This window comes from Sabethes cyaneus, chromosome 2, assembly GCF_943734655.1.
Source record: "Sabethes cyaneus chromosome 2, idSabCyanKW18_F2, whole genome shotgun sequence".
Taxonomy (NCBI): Eukaryota; Metazoa; Arthropoda; class Insecta; order Diptera; family Culicidae; genus Sabethes; species Sabethes cyaneus.
Window position 1 is genome coordinate 107,703,953 of NC_071354.1, and position 19,978 is coordinate 107,723,930.

Here is a 19,978-nt window from a genome sequence, read left to right on the forward strand (position 1 = left end):
TGCAGACAGCCGGCCAACTTGTGCGGGCCCATTTCAATAAGTTCCGCTCCAATGCCATCCTTTCCCGCTGCTTTGTTGTTCTTTAGCCGCTTGATGGCTTCTTTAACTTCCCTTGTCGATGGGGGTGGCACATCTTCGTCGCTTGCTGCACCAATGTGGTCACTTCCTCCGCTATCATGGTCTTCCGCCTGCACGCCATTCAGGTGTTCATCGTAGTGCTGCCTCCACCTTTCGATCACCGCACGGTCATCAGTCAAGATACCTCCATCTTTATCTCTGCACATTTCGGCCCGCGGCACGAAGCCTTTGCGAGATCCGTTGAGTCTCTGATAGAACTTCCGTGTGTCGTGAAAGCGGTACAGCTGTTCGAGTTCTTCGCACTCCTTCTCCTCTTGGTGGCGCTTCTTCTCCTTGAAGAGTCGGATTTGCTGTCTCCGCTTCTGTTTATATCGCTCCACATTCTGACGGGTGGCTCTACGCAGCATTTGTACCCGCGCTGCGTTCTTCTCATCCAATATCTGCTGGCATTCCTCGTCAAACCATTCGTTACGTCGATTCGGTGCCACACTGCCTAGGACGTTCTCCGCTACGCTGGTAATGGCTGTTTTCGCGGCATTCCAACAGTCTTCAAGAGGGGCTTCATCCAGCTCACCCTCTTCCGGCAGCGCGGTTTCGAGAGATAACGCGTAGTTTTCGGCGACCTCCGGTTGCTTCAGTCGCGCTAGATTATACCGTGGCGGGCGGCGGTATCGTATGTTGTTCACAACAGATAGTTTTTGACGTATCCTTACCATCACTAGGTAGTGATCCGAATCAATGTTAGCGCCCGGATAGGTTCTGACGTCGATAATGTCTGAAAAGTGCCGACCATCTATCAGAACGTGGTCGATTTGTGATTCTGTCTGGTTGGGTGATCTCCAGGTGTACCGATGGTAGGTATGGCCATGTTCTTGGAGGCGGCGAAGTCGACAAGCCTTAGGCCGTTTTCGTTCGTTTGCGGGTGAGCGCTGAACCGTCCAATCACCGGTTTGAATTCCTCCTCCTGACCAACCTGAGCATTACAGTCCCCGATGATAATTTTGACACCATGTCTTGGGCAACGGTCGTATTCACGCTCCAACTGCGCGTAGAATTCTTCTTTGTCATCATCGGTACTTCCGAGGTGAGGGCTGTGCACGTTAATTATGCTTATATTGAAGAATCGGCCCTTGATTCTTAATCTGCACATTCGGGGGTTGATCGGCCACCACCCGATCACCCGCTTCTGCATCTCGCCCATCACTATAAAAGCTGTGCCCAGCTCGTGTGTATTGCCGCAGCTCTGGTAGATGGTATGACCATCTCTATACGTGCGTACCATCGTTCCTTTCCAGCATACCTCCTGCAGCGCTACGACGTCGAACTTGCGGCTCTTCACTTCTTTAGAAAGCACGTGGGTACTTCCGAGTAAATTTAGAGACCGACAGTTCCATGTTCCTAATTTCCAATCGTTAGTCCGTTTTCGTCGCCTGGGTCTTTGCCGATTGTTCCGATTAGAGTTATTATTATTACTTACGGAGTCCATTGCTTTGGTTTTTTAGTGGTTCAGGCTTGCAAAGCCCGCAACCAACCCCACAGTATCGCCGGAGGGCCAACGTAGCTCGAAGGAGCCCTCCTCCCCTGTCAGCATACGACCTTGGTTTCCACCGGGGTTGGTTACCCGATCTCCACCGGGGTTGCTCGTATCCCGGCTGGTACCACGAGGAGGTTGGGGTAGGAGTTGCTAGGTAAGAGGCTGTGAACCACTGTGGGGTCTATTTTATGCCCAGTGCACAAGGCACTGATGGTATGCATTACCAAGCCGTTTACCAGCCACTTACTTGGTAGTGTTTCCAAAATTATAATTTTCTAATCGTCTGAGCAAAACTTTTTAAATATCGCCGTGTTTTAAAAAGAGATATCACTTTTTTTTTAAATGGATACTATGCATGGTAAAAAAATTGTTCTATGACGCTTTGTTCAAGAGCTGCTGAGTAATTCTGAGTTGATTCAGGTTACAGAAAAACTTACTAAGCATAGTTTAAACACAGACTAATTAAAATTTAAATAATGTTTTTTATTCCGCAGGGAACTCAACTGGTGAATATTTCCCGGGCACTTTTTTAAAAGACCCATAACATTGAGAAATTCTCTATGATGTCCCTCTCTTATTGTCCTCGATTATTGCGGCGACATAAAAGTCTGAAGTTTTTGGAGTTTCTCAGTATTTTATTTCCAGGACATAAAAGTATTTAAAAGAAAATTTTCTTAACACTTAGCTAACTGATTATGCCAGCCACGGATTAATGTAAAACTGATAAGTTAAAGTGGATTTGCACCGCCGTGATAAGCGGAAGAGAAGACAAATGAGGAGAATGGAGAATCTCTCATTGTTACTTACACCCTTTTAAAAAAGTACCCGAGATTTATGCATGCATATGAAAAACAATCTAATCCATATGAACAAAGCAACGTGAATGCAGTTAAATAATTACTTGAATTGCTCTTTATATCCATCATAGTTTACTCATACATAATTATTGAGATAAACTACCAATTTGTTGTTGTTTTTTCTGGTTCCTAAAACATTTTATGTGCGTTTTTTCAGCTACTTTATTTCTTGAGCTTTGGAAAAGATACTCGGCAGAAATTACTCATCGGTGGGATTTAACTGGATTTGACATTTATGAGGAGCATCCACGTCCTCAGTATCTGGCCAGATTGGCACATGTCCGAAGGAAAAAAATCAATGCTGTAACTAATACCGAAGAACCACAAGTTCCGTTTTGGCGTATGAAACTTCCAGCTACAATTCTCAGTTTTTCCGTTGTATTGCTGTTGGTAACATGCGTAATATTATTTAAAATGGATGTCGTTTTGAGCTTCTATTTTGTTTAACAGGTGTGCCTTGCTATTGTAGCTGTACTGGCTGTGGTGCTCTATAGGATGTCAATACTTGCCACGTTAAGCGTTTATGGTGATGAAGTTACTACCTCTACCGCAATCTTATTTACAACGGCCACAGCAGCCACTATTAATTTATGTCTTATAGTGGTTTTCAATTGGATTTACACATATCTTGCCGAGTGGTTAACGGAGCGAGAGCTTCTTAGAACGCAAACCGAATTCGATGATTCATTGACTCTTAAGATATACCTCTTACAGTTCGTTAATTATTACGCTTCAATTTTCTACATAGCATTTTTCAAAGGAAAATTCATTGGATATCCAGGAAACTACAATCGGTTTTTTAACTTTAGACAAGAGGAGGCAAATATTATCTTTAAAGGTGGTATTTCAGCATGTAATGTTTGATTTTGTTTTTTTAGTGTGGTTTTGGTGGCTGTCTAATGGAGTTATGTATACAGCTTGGTATTATTATGATTGGCAAACAAGCGGTAAACACTGTTTTGGAAATGGTAATTCCAATTTTCTACCGATGGCTAAATTCGCTAAAAGTACGCATAGGCAAGGAGCGCAATCAATCACTAAAGAGCAAAGGACAACGATTCGTTAAAGATTTGAAATTGGTCGAGTGGGGTTCTCGCGGATTATTCCCAGAATACTTAGAAATGGGTATGTCAAAACGATCTCGTAAAACACTGTTGTTCAAGGCAAAAAGACCACTTTTAAGACCGTTCTGTTGTGGAACATAATAATCATTCTGTTCATGACCTGAAACAAGATATGTCAACTCGTAGCAGATTTTTAGACCATTTTAGACGAGCCGCTGATTGGCCGAATTGGATTGCTTTTCGCGCATGAAAAAACACAAAAAGGACACTCAACAATGCTACCAAGAATAACATATTGATAACTTTCGGTAAAACTACAGGCAAAGTGCGAAAAGTGTCGAAAGTTAGCTGAAAAGAAACCAGTTGTCATGTCTCGTCTCAGTTCAAGACCAAATATGCAAAAACAGGTTGGCAACTTCATTTTTTGAAATTTTAATGATTCGCAGAGTACATCTATGCAAAAAATACGATTTATCCAAAAATTAGACTCGAGAATTTCCTATACCGGCCAACAAAGCTTGATATATAATGTACCGACCATAATAGCCCATTTTTGCCTCGAAAGTTAAATTCGCTTACCTATAACAATGGAGTTTGGCCATCTCTGTTCTGTGAACAGATTAACTACTCAACTTGTCCTGCAAATACTGAACCTTTACTCTAGAAACATACAACAGCCTCTCAAAATATTCGATATTTATCACTTACTTTTTTCAGTCCTTCAGTATGGATTCGTGACGATATTTGTTGCTGCGTTTCCTTTAGCACCTGTTTTTGCACTGATGAATAATATTTTGGAAATGCGGCTTGATGCTAAAAAACTTCTTACCTTTTACCGAAGACCAGTATCCCAACGAGTAAGAGATATCGGAATTTGGTATCGCATTCTAGACAGCATAGGAAAATTAAGCGTTATAACTAATGTACTGACTGTGAAACAATTAAAGTAAGCCTCAATCAATTTAGCTACTTTGTTGCAGGGTTTCATTATAGCATTTACGTCAGATTTTATCCCAAAGCTGATTTATCGGTTAACTGTTTCGAGTGACGGGTCGCTGAACGGTTATTTGAATTATACATTGGCCTACTTCAATACAAGTGATTTTCAAAGAGGCAGTGAGCCATTTCAATCACAGTACAATGTAGAAATATGTCGATATCCTGATTTTCGTGAGCCCCCTTGGGCCCAACAACCGTATGAAAAAACTACAATGTACTGGCTTATTATGGCAGCCCGTCTAATGTTCGTCGTTTTGTTCGAAGTAAATTTCAACGTTTAACACTGGGAAGGATGACTTGGCAAGTTTATCAAATACTTATTTTATTTTAGAATCTAGTGGCGATTGTTATGATACTAGTGCGATGGTGTATACCTGATATGTCCCAGGAGCTTCGAGATCAAATTCGCCGCGAAGCTTATATAACAAATGAAATTATAATAAAGCAGGAAACTCTACGCGCCCGACTAAGTAAGTATATGTTCTCTACTTTTGGTTGAGTTGATTGAGTAATAAATTTTTCACAGATAGGGATGGTGAAACCGCACCGGAAGAAACCAGTAATATGCGTTTACGGAAACCAAATACAACAGGAACTGAATCTTTTGTGCATCTTGAACGACTGATGTCATCCAATCTATCTGGTTCTCAATTAGATCTATTTATACATAATGAACGGAACACAGCGCTGTGAAACTTAATTAGTCAACAAAATAGAATAGCAAACGTGACATGCATAGTCAACCATTACTCACTTAGGCTTACACCCTCTCTGTCCCATGATAGCACAGGTGATCCATGACTTCCAATACTAAAATCAACAGATCAAATATTTAAGATATTCGAATATGGATATTCCTATTTCAGAACGTAGTAGAAGCATTGTGCTAAAGGTTATGTAGTTGTACTTAACTGCCGGTGGAAGCATAACTGTCCCATGTTACATTTTGTCATTTTCGACATTTTGTTGTCTAACGTTATATAATTATGTAACGTTATATAATTACGTTATATAATTATGTATTTTTGTAATATGAATCGACAACATGGTGTTTATACCAGAAAAACTCGAAAAAATTTGAAGACAATTTGTCCCACTGGAAAAATGGACGCATATTTGTCTTCGCTGTGTTTTCAATTTGTATACAAAATTGAGTGAAGTTGTTCAACATTATCTCAAAGAGGGACAAATAATAACATCAAAACTAAATAATTTTAGAAAAATCAGTTTTTCAACTATGAGTGCGATTTTCTCATTTTCGTGTTTTGTAACATGGGACAGATATGTTTCCAGCGGCAGTTAACAACTTACTCGTTGATAACCGTTGTAGATGACCATAAACTGCAAACCAACCGTCACCACTATGACGATGGGGTATAATTTTTTCGTAATTATTTGTATTGTTTTTGGTCTACTTTTTCCTCGAAAATTAGTAGCTAACTATTGTTGTTCAACGTTTTTATTCAGCAGCAGAAGATAATCTCAACGTCTTTAAATTATGTTGTTCTGTAACATGGAGCTTTAAATTTCCTGATCTGACAGATTATTAAAATTGTGAGAATATAAATACTTGAAGATGTTATATATAGATATTATAGTATATTCTTATTTATTATTTATTGAAATCCGACTAAAATGGGTTAATGAATATTTCAGCGCCGCGTTGAAGTGCACACATGGCAGTTTTCCAGCCGGCGTAAAAACTCAATATCTTTTTGTGAGAAGATGATGTGATGTCTTTATTTGCGTAATTGAGACATTTTCTATGGGGTTGCCATAGGATTTGTGGCTGTTATGCGATTATGGGCAGCACAGCACTGAAAAATATACACACATGTGCATGCATAGATGTGTATATATACGCATGTATGAGTGTGCATGGGTGTATAGGTATGTATGAATATATGTTTGAGTGTTCTATGTGTCGGAATTTTTTCTTATACCTATGCTGCCCCACACTACAATTATTAATGGGCAGGAAGTTATAGTCAGTAGCTGTTTCCTGTGTTATTACTTCATTATTATTATTGTTTTGCTACTAATGTCACAATTATAACCATTTTCACTATTGCTATACCAGTATATCAAAAAAAAATTTTTTGTCTCACCGTGTTATTACTTCCTTTTCTCACTTCTTTCCATTATTAGAGTGATCTGTATGTCTTGTGAGTAATTGTGTCCCAAAGACCCTCCTAATGCTGATAAGCATTTTAAGCAGGAAGTGCTCTGAAATATTTCAATCGTAATTTTCTTCTCTTACTGTTACCCGCAATCGGTAATGTTTGTGGCGCTACTTTTGCAGTATATCTTTCATTCCAGCTCGATTGTTGAATTATTGATTTACTACATATATTCATTCTGGAGTCTAGTAAGGAAAATACAAAATACAATAGTTGCTTGCAGTAAATTGAAGTTTAAAAATATGGCTAACTGAATTATAGATACATATTCAGATACTAAGAAATAAAAAAATGATCTAGTAGAAAGGCCAGGTCACGCCGCTAGGTGGATTAATTCGGACTTTTCATTGAATTAATGCTTATATGTTACATAAATATGTGTTAAATACTTTTTTTCACATTTCTTTATGTAACTTTCAAACTACAAGCCCAATCGTCATGAAATTTGAAAATTAAGGGTTTGCAAGGCTCCTCTTTCATATACAATCAATTTTGTTCAAATTGGTTAAGGGACCTATGAGATAAAGAAGTCCTATATTTTTCGTATTTTTATACATAACTTTTAAACTAAAAGTTCGATCAGTATGAAATTCAATAGCGGCCTATGGGACACCTAGACCTTTCATTTGACACAAAGAACATAACACAGACTAGAAATACATCTTATTAATTTTATTTATCATCAAGAATCCACAGCTCTATCAGCTTTGATGTTTGAGAAAGTAACGTGGCAAGTTGCCAACAATGTCAACATTCAGACAGACTCCGAGTTGGTTGGAGGGAATCAGAGAATAGAGAAAATATACAAAAGTTGACAAGTCCAGCCGGATGCCCAGACCCCAGATAACACAAGATCGTAATAGAAAGTTCACATTAAAACGTTTTCATGTCAATTTCACATTGAAATTATATAACGATTAGAGTATGTCAAAACAAAGTGAATAACAAGTTGTTTTGCAGTCGTGCGTATCCTCATATACAACTCATGTCTGTATAGATGAACAGTATAGATGATTACTCTATCTTAATCATATATTCAGGAGTTTTATGTTGCGTGTTATAAAAACCGCTTTATAAAATGCAAGATAGAATTACAAATAATTGTCAAAATTTTTGCACATATATTGTCTCCACTTTGGTACATATATGTCCTTATCTGGCACTGGCATGAAATATAACTTTTTCGTTCAGATATGATGTATTTCTCAGTTGCAATCGAGATATACAAACCAAAAGGTTTACTGGGTGGTCAGTACACGGAGAAAATGCGTTTTTTATTCGTGGTCATTCCTCAAATTTTTAGTACTGCGGTCGTAGCGTAGCTCTCCGGACTACCCTTCAATAGCAAAGAAGGCACATTTATGAACATCAATTATGAATATAGGCTGCCCTAACATTTTCGCTGCAATCTGAAATCTGTCTGAGACGGGCCTTATTCTGTAAGTCACGTTGTGTGACACTTTGATCGACTGGTCTACTTTCGGTATTATGTAAGTCACATGCGACACACGATTTTGTCGCGCAACACGGCTGAGTAGACCGCTAAAAAGTTAGTGACTCAACCGTCAGCAAGTAACGAGTGTACTCGTCTAATTTGTTGGTGCATTCAGCCGCTATGCTGCCCGTTTACCTCGCACTCGACACTCGAAAGTGACTGAGTCGAATCGAGTTGCTCGACGTGACTTTGACTTACAAAATAAGGCCCATTAATGATCCCCAATGATTTGGAATGGATTTTGAGAAAGTGGAGTATTAACGATAAGAAGTATCAGTGACGTAGCCAGTTTGGGGGGCCAAGCCATTTTTTTATTAGAGAAGTTTTAAACTTAAGAGGTTTACTCGCTTCTGGAGGCCAAGTTATTATACAAAAAACTATTAGTTTAGAAATATATTTAATGCTTATCTTACAGAATCCCAGTAAACCATTTGGTTTGTATATCTCGGTTACACCTGAGATATACGAAATCATATCTGAACGAAAAAGTTATATTTTACGCCATATAAGAACATATATGTATCAAAGTGGAGGCGATATACGTGCGAAAATTTTGACAACTATTTGTAATTCTATTTTGCGTAGTTTTTATAACACGCAACTAAATACTCCTGAATATATGATTAAGATATAATCAAATATTGCAATCGTTTATACTGCTTTATAATTCACAGTCATGAATTGTATATGAAAACACGCACGACTGCAAAACAACCTATTGTTCATTTCGGTTTGACATACTCTAATCATTATACAATTGACATGAAAACGATTTAATGTGAACTTTTTATTGCGATTTTGTGTTATCTGGGAATGTTCTATCCAATTAATTAATTATTTTAACCAAGTATTCATGTAACACAAGTAACTTTCTAATTGTTTTCAAAAGTTTGCGTACAATATGATTTCTGCTAATTAATTTGCTGTTGAGAAGAATGTTTTACAGGATTTTTAAAGCCTGCATAGCTTCTGGCACTCTCGCATCGAGCCTACTTTTCCCTCCGTAAGACACTTCGATCGAGGAGCATACACCGCACAAAGCTGACGATGTACAAAGCGCTAATCTGACCGGTAGTCCTATTCTTCAACTGACGTTCTCTTCGAGATCGGGAACCGGCACACTGTTGTCGATTGTAGGCACTTAGGTAACTTCCGTTGGTAAGTAAGGTAGGTAAGGTAACTTCCGTTGCGTCTCCTATTGCTATACCGCCGTTGATTGCTCATCGAAATACTGCTTCAATCTGCGTCCACCTCGCGCTCGTTTGTGATTAGATCCCTTCCCTCGTCCGTACACATGTCAGGTTTAGGTGTGTAGCCCTTACCCAGTAAACCATTTGGTTTATATATCTCGATTGCAACAGAGATATACGAAATCATATCTGAACGAAAAAGTTATATTTCACGCCTCTTATAGAGCATATATGTAGGGGAATGTCGTCGTGGTTGGGCCGCCTTTTTGACATTCGCCCATAACTTCCGTTTCAAAAATAATTTTTAAAATCTAAAAAGATCGTTGGACGGTCTAAGAATAAGCTATATTTCTGGAAAATCTTGAACAGATTGCTTAAAAAATAATAAAGTTATAGACATTTGCGTGAAGACAAAAAATGTTGTCATACTCGGGCCACGTTGTACAGGTTGGGTCACCGCTCTTAATGTAAGAAATACGAATGAGCGATACGCCTGAACCACTACCACCGGCTTTACAAACTGAGCAGCAGCACTCACGAAAGACTCTCATTCACGAGTGTTCAATCGCGTGAGAGAACATTTTCGTTCCATACGCTTGAACTGCCTGATTCACCTCAACGTTGATGCCTTGACGCAATATGGTTCACCAAAATATTTGTTGGTGAACCAACATCTTTTATGCGTCCAGAAGCTAAATGTGTGTCGCAAAGGGTATTTTTGAGTACTATTTCATTTCGTCCAAACTGGTTGAATAAACGATTTTATTAATCGATGAATGTGCTTAGCAGAACATAGCTGCTACGTTCATTTGTTATTTCCTAACATTGTAACGTCACTTTTGAATCGCATTAGCAAGTTCAAAATACTCAGTACATATGATGTAACAACTAAATTACAAAAACTATGTTTTGTAATGTTACAAACTAAAATCTTTTGCTAAATAATGTAACGTGACATCTAAAAAGTAACTACGTTACCATTATGGTTTGTGAACTTTACGTTTAATTTTGATAACTTTATAGCATCACAATGTTACTTTTGTGCTACATTACAGTGTATTATTAAAATTGATCCAATACGACACGAAGTCCTGATGCAACATCCAACATGATAGTTTCTTCGGTTCAGAGTGTAAGAGCCGCAAGCGCACAGCATTTGAATGAGGAACAGTTCCAGTGTTCGCTCACCAGTTTATTTGGTTCGCGATGCAAGTTGGTTCATGAACGTATGCAAGTCGTGAATGAGCGTCATCGCTGTATATTTTTGTTTGCTGTGGTTCGCATCGCATCGGCGTTCACAAGCAAGAAACTATGCGAGAGTGATTCACTCAGTGGTTCGCACTGCGCTCTCCAAGCACTGATGTAGAGACATCAAAAGAAAGAATTTCGTGAGCAACGGTCCTTATAAGTATACATATCCTATTTTTAATAACATTTTTGCGAAATTTTTGGTGATCTTGTAAAATCAATATTACTACAATCGCGTTTCCCGAAGTGCACTACTACAATGAAAAATCAACATCAATCTAGGTTTTACCTTTGTTATACAATATAACAAAGGTTTAGGAATTGGTCGAAAAACACGAAGTCGATCTGAGGCCCGGAGGGCCGTGTCACATATACCAATCGATCAGGTTCGACGAATGAGCAATGTCTGTGTGTGTGTGTGTGTGTATGTGTGTATGTGTGTGCGCTTCAATTTTCAATCGCCTATTTCTCGGAGATGGCTGAACCGATTCGTCTGCTATAACTTTTATTTGAAAGGTATTTTTACCTAGTATATCACTATTAAATGGTTTCGTGGTCTGACTTTTAGTTTAAAAGTTATAAGCAAAAATGTGAAATTTACGTGACACGATTTTCTCCGGAACCACATAACCGATTTCATCGATCTTAGTACCAAATAAAAGCTCTTACTATTGCTTAACTTCACGCCAATTTTTATTGAAAACAAACAAGTGGTTTGAAAGTTATGCTTAAAAAACCAGTTTTGACAAGGTTCAAATGATCGCCTGTTTCTCAGAGATGGCCAAACCGATTTACGTGCTATTAGTTTCATTTGGCAGGTAATATAGCCGGATAGATCACTATTGAATGGTTTTTTGATTGGATGTTTAATTTGAAAGTTATGAGTAATTCAATACACCACACCAAAATTATCAATAATTTATAATGATTTTAACCAAGAAAAATAACCTAATTTCAATTATTTTAATATCAAACGAGAGGTTTTCACACTACGAATATGTATGCAAAATTTCATAAGAATTGGTTTTGCCGGTCAAAAGATATTAACCCTTGAACATACGCGCCAACTTTTGTAACACGGTTACTCGCGCGCACAATAGCCTCAAACCAAAGAAAACGTGCGCACTAGAGTTTTGACTAGGAAAACTTGGTTTTAAGTTTATCGAACCTTTGGAAGAGTTTCTTGAAATTGAATGCTCTATCGTCTGGTAGAATTTGAATATTGATTAATCCCCCTAAAAGTGAAATAAAAAAATTATTTTCCTTCAGTTTCAATATAACACATTGATGTGTTCTGCAAAGTTTTAGAGCATATTATTACAAGAAATTTTGCTGAAGACAGTAACCTTCTATCTCTTCAACGAAGAGATCTTATTTATTGTATATGAATTTGAAAAATCAGTTTTTCTATTTTAGCTCTTTTTGTAATTGTTGTATGACTTTTTCAGGTATTACAAAGTTGTATAAATAATAAAAATACACAACTTTGCTGAATATAGTATACCTCTATGTTTCCTTGTTTACAAACTGTAGAACTTTGATTATAAAAAATATCCTGATTTTGACCCCGAATTACTCGACTACCAACAGACGGATACATTTTAAACATTTTACATTTACTGGTAGTTTTGCTGCACACAGACACCATTTCCCATATGAAGAAACGAAAGAAAATTCCAGTTGGGGTCAATTGCGGTACACCTCACATGCTACTTGCTTCGTTTCTGTGATGTCGGTTTATGCTAATCTATTTTCCTAACAATTTAAAGTAATAATGCATTGAATAATTCTGACATTTTGCTCATAACAAGTTTATTGAAGAATATACGTTAGTATATACGTAATATACGATTTGTAACTATATAACAATATGGCATTCAAAAACCTACATATGGTGTACAAAATACAACAACGTGAGTAACTGAAGGTTCATAAAAATTGATGAAATTTATTCAAGAAAACTTTATTGTTGTGAATCAAATAGAATGGCGTTACAGGAAATTATGCATAGTTCAAAAACCTATAAACTAGACCTTTACTACGCAATGTATATGTTAAAGAATAATATTTCAGCTTACAACTTACTTTTACTTGCACTTACCCTCATCAGTAACAACTTACTCAGCAATTTCATGAGAAAAGAAACTATCAAAATTTATAAGTGCTTCTATTTGCTTCAAATTTTGTAAACTTATTCAATTTCCAAAAATTTCATGTAAACCAAACGTGTCGATTTCTATCTCTAATTGCAAGTAAGACGGTATAACAAAGGTTCCTTTCACCACTAGGTGGATTAAATCAGGTTTTTATTATACTAATTTTGCTTCATTTCATCACATTTCCCGCGACTGACGTTCTCTAGCGAAAATTGCGCTTCTGTGCTTAAAATTTTGGTGGGCCAACCATGACTACACAAGTGGCCCGACTTTTACAATAAGCGCTTTTGTGGCATTTACCCCCTTACCCTACCCAAACACCTAACTGGACGGGATTTTTCAATAGCCTTGGAGTGACCACAACACACTTAATAAATTTTCAATATTTATCCCGATAATTGCATTTCATGAAATGATTCAAGAAAGAAGAAAAATTAACTGCACCTGCAAAACTTGTTTGTATTGATTCAATCAGTGAATTCAGTACGCGTGTTTTGAATACACGATTGAAACTCACAATATTGTGAAAAGTTAGCAATCACAGTAAGAAGTTTTACATTGCTTGTACATACGTATCACGAGGTATTTAAACTGAAAAAATCGTGGTGGCCCGACCATAACTGTAGCCCGACGATAACGGCATTACCCTACCAAAGTGGAGGCGATATACGTGCGAAAATTTTGACAACTATTTGTAATTCTATTTTGCGCAGTTTTTATAAGACGCAACTAAATACTCCTGAATATATGATATAGATATAATCAAATATTGCAATTGTCTATCCTGCTTTATAATTCACAGTCATGAATTGTATATGAAGACACGCACGACTGCAAAACAACTTATTGTTCACTTCGATTTGACATACTCTAAGCATTATACAACTCCAATATGAAATTGACAAGAAAACGATTTAATGTGAACTTTCTATTACGATTTTGTGTCATCTGGGTACGAGTTTGGTTCATCTTCTCGTAAAACATGCGCTTGCCATTAGCCCAGAATAGTTGTTCCAGCTCCTCACGATCTCTTTCCTCCTTCTGGCGCTTTTTCCTCTTTAGGATCATGGTCAACTCATTCTGCGCTCGTCGATACTTGGCCAAATTCTCTCTCGTGGATATGATTAAATAGTTTTTCCAAGTTCTTTTTTCCTCTGTATCGCTTATTGGCATTCCCCGTCAAACCAATCATTTCGTGCACTCGAGGTTTCCACACCTAGCACCGCGGTTGCGGCCTCGTTGACGGCCGGGCGTATCATACTCCATCCGTTTTCGAGGGTCGAAGCATCTAGCTCCACAGAGTAAGGCAGAGCTTCATCCAGTACGCGCGCGTAGTTTTCGGCAACTGACGGGTAGTTAAACAACCGAATGTTTATTTTTATTTATTTATTTATTATTCAGTCTTCGACTCAAGTTTGTCGTACAGACAGTTCGTATCTTAAAAGTCTTAATCTAAACACTGACTTAGTTATATTGTAATCATACATATCACAAGTTTCGTTGAATCTTCGGCAACAGGTTTCCAGAGGATTAAATTGGCCATACTGCGATGATGAACCGTTCGGAAGAAAGTTGATGACCGGGTGTTCCTTGGCGGGATGTTGAACCGCAATTGCGATAACAAGTGCGTGCAGTCGATGTTATTGCTGATAATGTCAAAAATTAACAGCCGTTGAAGCAGCAACCGTCTGGATTCGAGAGTAGTCAGACAGATGAGTTGACAACGTTGTTCATACGGTGGAAGTGCAATTGGATTATTCCAAGCAAGCGAACGAAGTGCGTAGCGGATGAACATTTTCTGAACTCTTTCAATCCCGTTGATGTGGATGGCTTGGTATGGTGCCCAAACTTGAACTTGAACTCCGTACTCTAGGATGCTTCGTACCAGGCAGCAATATAGCGACTTTAAGCAGTATATGTTGCTTAATTGCTGAGTGTTGCGCTTGATGAAACCTAACACGGAGAATGCTTTTGCTACACATGATGAAATATGCTCCGAGAAGGTTAACTTACTGTCCAATGTGATTCCCAAATCTTTGACGGTCTGCACTCTGTCCAGGTCAGTTGATGACATAGTGTAGTTAAAATAGATTGGGTTGCGCTGGCGAGTGAACGTTATGATGTGACACTTTTTAACGTTAGCTTCCATTCCATTTGTTGCACACCATTCCACAAGCAGATCAATGTCTTCCTGGAGTGCGATACAATCATCAACTGAAGTAATCGCACGGAAGAACTTGAGATCATCGGCGAACATAAATTTCGGTGCTTTGAGTAAGTTGCATAAGTCATTGACGAACAAAACAAAGAGCAGCGGACCCAGGTGGCTGCCTTGTGGGACGCCAGAGCAGATATTAAACGGTTGCGACAAGATGCCTCCAATTCGTACAGACGCGCTTCGGTTACTCAGGTATGAAGAAATCCACGTTGGCAACCAATCTGGAAAATCGCTCCGTTTCAGTTTTTCTACGACGAGTCTATGCGGTACACGATCGAAGGCCTTTGAGAAGTCCACATATACAGCGTCGACTTGCACTCTTTTTTCGACGCTACGTACTTTTGAAATATCGAGTGACCGAAGTTTAACAAGGACATCGTTTGGCGAGAATGACAGGTGTGGAATCGATGCACCAAGCTGAGGTAGACTGTTTAAATAAGATTCTACAAAGGGCGGCTCATCGTTGTTCAGTACCCCGCGAAAAAAACATGGAGATCAGCAATATCAGTTGGATTTTCAGCAGACTGATCGCCGTGGTGTACAGATTGTGGCACACCGTCCGTTTGTTTAGGGCGTTTCACATAGGACCAAAAAGATTGTGGGTTTTGTTGCAGGTCGTTTTGAGTGCGGCTGATATATGCGTTAAAACTTATAGTTAAGTTGTCCCTTAAACGTTAAGGGAGTGGTACTGCTCTTCCATTTCGCGCACTTTGAGTTTAGCAGTTGTCGTTTTGGATCGAAAGTACTATTTTCTCTCTTTACGCAATCGGTTGCGCAAGTTTGATGCTCCGCATTCCACCAAGGAAGCTTCTTGTAGCGTCTTGTGAGGTTTTTTGTCGGCACTTTATCACGTAGCGTCGTCTTCACAATTGAATAAAGCTGCTGAATCGCATCGTCGCATGACAAACTGGTTAGCAGTTGTCTCCAGTTGATTTCGTCGAATAAGGTATTCAAGTCGGCAAAATTACAGCGATTGAAATCATAATCTTGACTCCAGCACTCCGGGACCATATTGATGACTGAGTGGTACGTCAGAACAAATGGGTTATGGTGAGCATCTATTCTGAGTAGCCCTGTAGAAGGCTCCAATAGTTCAAAGCAACCAGCATCGTTCGTGAAAACCAGGTCTAGAATTCTGTTGTTGGCATTAGTGAAGGTGTTCAGTTGCTGAAGCCCAGCAGCAACAACATGTTCCACCAAAACAAGTTCTTGGTCAGTAGTAGCATTTGTGGGAAGCAGTTGACCCAATTCGGTATCATAGCACCACTGCAGGTGCGGCAGCTTGTGGTCCCCTATGATAAGAAGAGCGTCCCGCGCATTTTTCAAATCACATAATTTTTGGATACACTCCGAGTGTTTTACGTAACGATCAGCTTCGGTGTTCGGGGGAATATACACAACGCAGATGAAAAGCGATGAGTCACGAAACTTAATCTTAACCGCGGTTTGCTCCAAACTGTCTGCATCAGCCAGATGCACGGAAGAGCTGTTTAGAGTCATTCTTATTCCGACCAAAACGCCTCCGCCTCTGAGTAGCCGACTTGATTGTGGGTTACGGTCGCAGCGATACAATGTGTATTTGTGGGTGAGTTCGGCGTTGGAGAAGCTCTCATTAAGCCACGTTTCAGTAAAGACGATGATGTCATAGTCACTAGCAGCAAGTGACCCATACAGTTCGCTCGTTTTTGTACGTAGACCTCTGGTATTCTGGTAATATATCGAAAAAAGTTGGCGGTTTACCGATGGTGAACACAGTTTGTCGACTTTGCCCCCTACTCCGTCGCGGAAGATCCTTGTAGTAGAATACCCAGGTGTTGCGACTGAACGGTCGCATCGCAAATTGAGATCCGGAGTCGAAATGGAATAATTGAGGTTGCATCTGGAATCCGGAAACGATTTAGACAAGCTTGAGTGTTCAGTACTGCACGCATACTTGCCTGAGAATGTGGGTTGGAAGACCCCTTCCCCAGACCCGAGTACAGTTCCGGGACGGCTGAAGGAGCTTAAGCTTTAACCGAGAAGGGCGGCTTTGCGCGAGGTATAACCCGTCGATAGTTTTAAGAGCTCCTGTACTGCTACTAGGTAATGGTTCGAGTCGATAAGGAGCATACGTTGGTGATGTTCGAGAAAAATCTACCCTCGATGAGAATATGGTCGATTTGGTTCGAAGTTCGTTGGTCAGGTGATCTCCAAGTGGCTTTGTGGGAAAAGAAAGTGCTGTTAATCACCAAGTCTCGGGAATCTGCAAAGTTGATGCATCGCTGGCTGTTATCGTTCGTGTCGGTGTGCAGGCTATGGGGCCCGATCACATTGCTTCCCTGCCGACCTGGGCGTTTATAGACCCGATGACGATCTTAATGTCCTGTCGTGAGCAGCTGTCGTACGTTGCCTCCAGCTGCACATAGAACGCTTCCTTCTCATCGTCGGGTATACCTTCGTGTGGATAATGTACGTGTATGATAGTGTAGTTGAAGAAACGACCTTTTATCCTCAATACGCACATCCTCTCGTTGATCGTTTTTCAGTCCATTATACGATCCTGCATTTTGCCCAACACTACGAAGCCCGTTCCCAGCTCGTTGGTTGCTCCACCGCTCTGAAAAAATTGGGCTTTACCGTCACGGATCCTCCACACCTTCTCGCCTTTGCGACATATCTCCTGCAGTGCCACGATGCCAAACTTTCGGGGTTCTAACTGATCGAGCAGCACCCTGTCGCCACCAACGAAATTTAGCGATCTGCAGTAGCGGGTACTAAGTCTCCATTCCATGCCCTTATTTCGTCGCCTTTATCCATGACGAATGTTCCGAGTAACGGAGAGCTACATAGTTGAGAATTTTTACAGACTATGAGAGATACAAAACGATGTCGGTTATATTGTTATTCAAAGGCGTACTCATCAAAAACATACAGTTTTAGCTTGATGTATTGTTATTGCATTGGGGGCTAAGGCCCCCAGCCCCCCCTTCCCTGGCTACGTGGTTAAGAAGTATGGCTCTGTTGATCACCAGAAAACCAAAGACGGCCCAATAGCCTTTCGCTGTGCTAATAAAACAAAAAAAAAACAAATAACCAAATAAAATACCAAGTAAAACAAAAAAAAAACAAATAGCGCGGGAATGGCGTCTGTTTCATCGATTACCATATACAATATTTATTTGATAGTAGTTGGTGGAAACGGAAGTTTTTGATTACCAAAGCCATAATATGTTTAATGTTTTATCATTGGCATGTTGTTAAAATATCTTAATATTATTTGCCGCAAATGTTTCTTGAATAACATAGTTTAAACATTATTTGAGTAATCTGGTTTTTCCTCCAATCCTGGAAAAAACCTGGAAATCTAAGGGAATTCTTTTCTCGAAACTGAGTAGACAGCCTGTCAAACAGGTCAAGATGTGTTTGCTATTAAATAACAATTTGCTTTTGCATTACTATTTATTCACGGTAATTATTTGATATTCCTTTTCATATACTATTCTTACTATCAGCCAGGTTACTAATCTCTTCGCTTATGTACCGATTTTCATAGGTAGCAGCATCTTTATCCACTTTACGATGTACAATTTATTTGACCATTGTTATCTGAAATATAAAGCGCTAATTAGAACTATTTAATTTGAAAACATTGAGGTTATGAATATTTATTTAAAAAGTTATAAAAATTAATATAAGTTATAGGTTAATCTCAAATACAGTCAACCAAAAAAGTATTCGGACAGCAGCGCATAAAATTTTCTTTTAGTAATTTTGCACAGTATTTTTGCAAAGGATGGTAACACATATTTTTTAAAACAATGTTTAACTAAAGCATATTTATATGCACAACAAAAATTCGGGGAAAAGCTTTCCGTTTTGAAGATAGGGTGCATATAGTTTGAATTCCTCAAAAATGCAGCCAAAAAAGTATTCGGACAGTTAACTATTAGTTGAAACAAATGTACTTTCTCGCTCATCTACTACCTCGTAGGACCATTTACATTCTTGATGACCTGTTTTAATCTGTTTGGGATAAAATTAACAATTTTTCAAATATCCCTCTGTGAATTGCTGACCATTTTTTACAAGAGCTCGGTTTAAGTTATTGTGATAAGAAATCGAATGATTTCTCATTTAGAAATGAGATTATCTAAAAAGATGTTCAAAAGGGTTCAAATCTAGACTGAATGCTGATGTTTCGGTAGCTCTAGGACAATTATATGGTGCCTACCGCTTACAATTATCGACAGTATGTTTAGATTCAACATCCCGGTACAATATGTATGTACCACACAGTTACAATTTTGCTTTAATTTCACCTAAAATTATTCAGATAGTTGAGTTTACATTTAGTTCTATCCAAAAATATATATCTTTGGTGCCTCGGAGCTTTCCAAGCATCCCAACAAGGTATGACACTAACCGCATTGCTTGTTTACTTGCTGACGAGTGATTTTTCACTTGTAACCCTTCTCTTTTAGTTATTCTTGTATAAGGGTTGTTGATGTGCTATGTATAGATCATTACACGGGAGCTTCTAACCACACGTTTTTGACAGCACTTGGTGGTTTGTTTACATGGTGTTAAAGTTTGAATTGAGTTTTCTATCTTTGTCCGGCAGATAATGATAAAAACTTAGAGTTTTTATTTAAGAGAAAGTACCTTACATGCATTTTAAAGCACCTGATGCGGTAATCCTTCACGAAATTTCAAATCGAAACCGCTGGATGTGACAAAAAACATGTAAACAAACTACCAAGTGGTGTCATTTGACGGCAAAATGACGTCATCGCAAAATGATCTATTGTATTTTTATTCTGAAGTTTGCAATGTCTTCCCGACTTATATCTGCGGTTGTATTACATCCAATGTCAAACAGAACGAGTGAGGGTTCATTTTTCCTATGCTGCTCCAGCAAAAAATAACTCTCACTCGTTCTGTTTGACAGTTGGCTTATCCGCCCTTTTCAAATGTTGGTTG

General features: G+C 38.8%; 2 protein-coding genes across 5 annotated transcripts in view; one reads left to right on the top strand and one right to left on the bottom strand.

The window, feature by feature from the left end:
- Window positions 1-6,083, top strand: part of LOC128738535 (anoctamin-1) — a 48,953-nt gene extending 42,870 nt beyond the window's left edge. For 2 of the 4 annotated variants that reach the window (XM_053833747.1, XM_053833748.1), the window contains 7 exons: window positions 2,627-2,859; window positions 2,920-3,288; window positions 3,348-3,594; window positions 4,251-4,456; window positions 4,514-4,795; window positions 4,864-5,002; window positions 5,059-6,083. In XM_053833747.1, the coding sequence (XP_053689722.1) occupies window positions 2,627-2,859; window positions 2,920-3,288; window positions 3,348-3,594; window positions 4,251-4,456; window positions 4,514-4,795; window positions 4,864-5,002; window positions 5,059-5,225 (1,643 nt within the window). In that variant the 3' untranslated portion in view covers window positions 5,226-6,083. Of the gene's footprint in view, window positions 1-2,626; window positions 2,860-2,919; window positions 3,289-3,347; window positions 3,595-4,250; window positions 4,480-4,513; window positions 4,796-4,863; window positions 5,003-5,058 lie in introns of those variants that run through there. The other 2 variants (XM_053833750.1, XM_053833749.1) reach the window with 2 other exon arrangements.
- A 12,333-nt stretch (window positions 6,084-18,416) lies between these two features.
- LOC128735834 (tachykinins) overlaps window positions 18,417-19,978 on the bottom strand; it is a 40,616-nt gene continuing 39,054 nt past the window's right edge. The window contains exon 7 of the mRNA XM_053830319.1: window positions 18,417-18,604. Coding sequence (XP_053686294.1) covers window positions 18,587-18,604 — 18 coding nt within the window. The 3' untranslated portion in view covers window positions 18,417-18,586. The remainder of the gene's footprint in view (window positions 18,605-19,978) is intronic.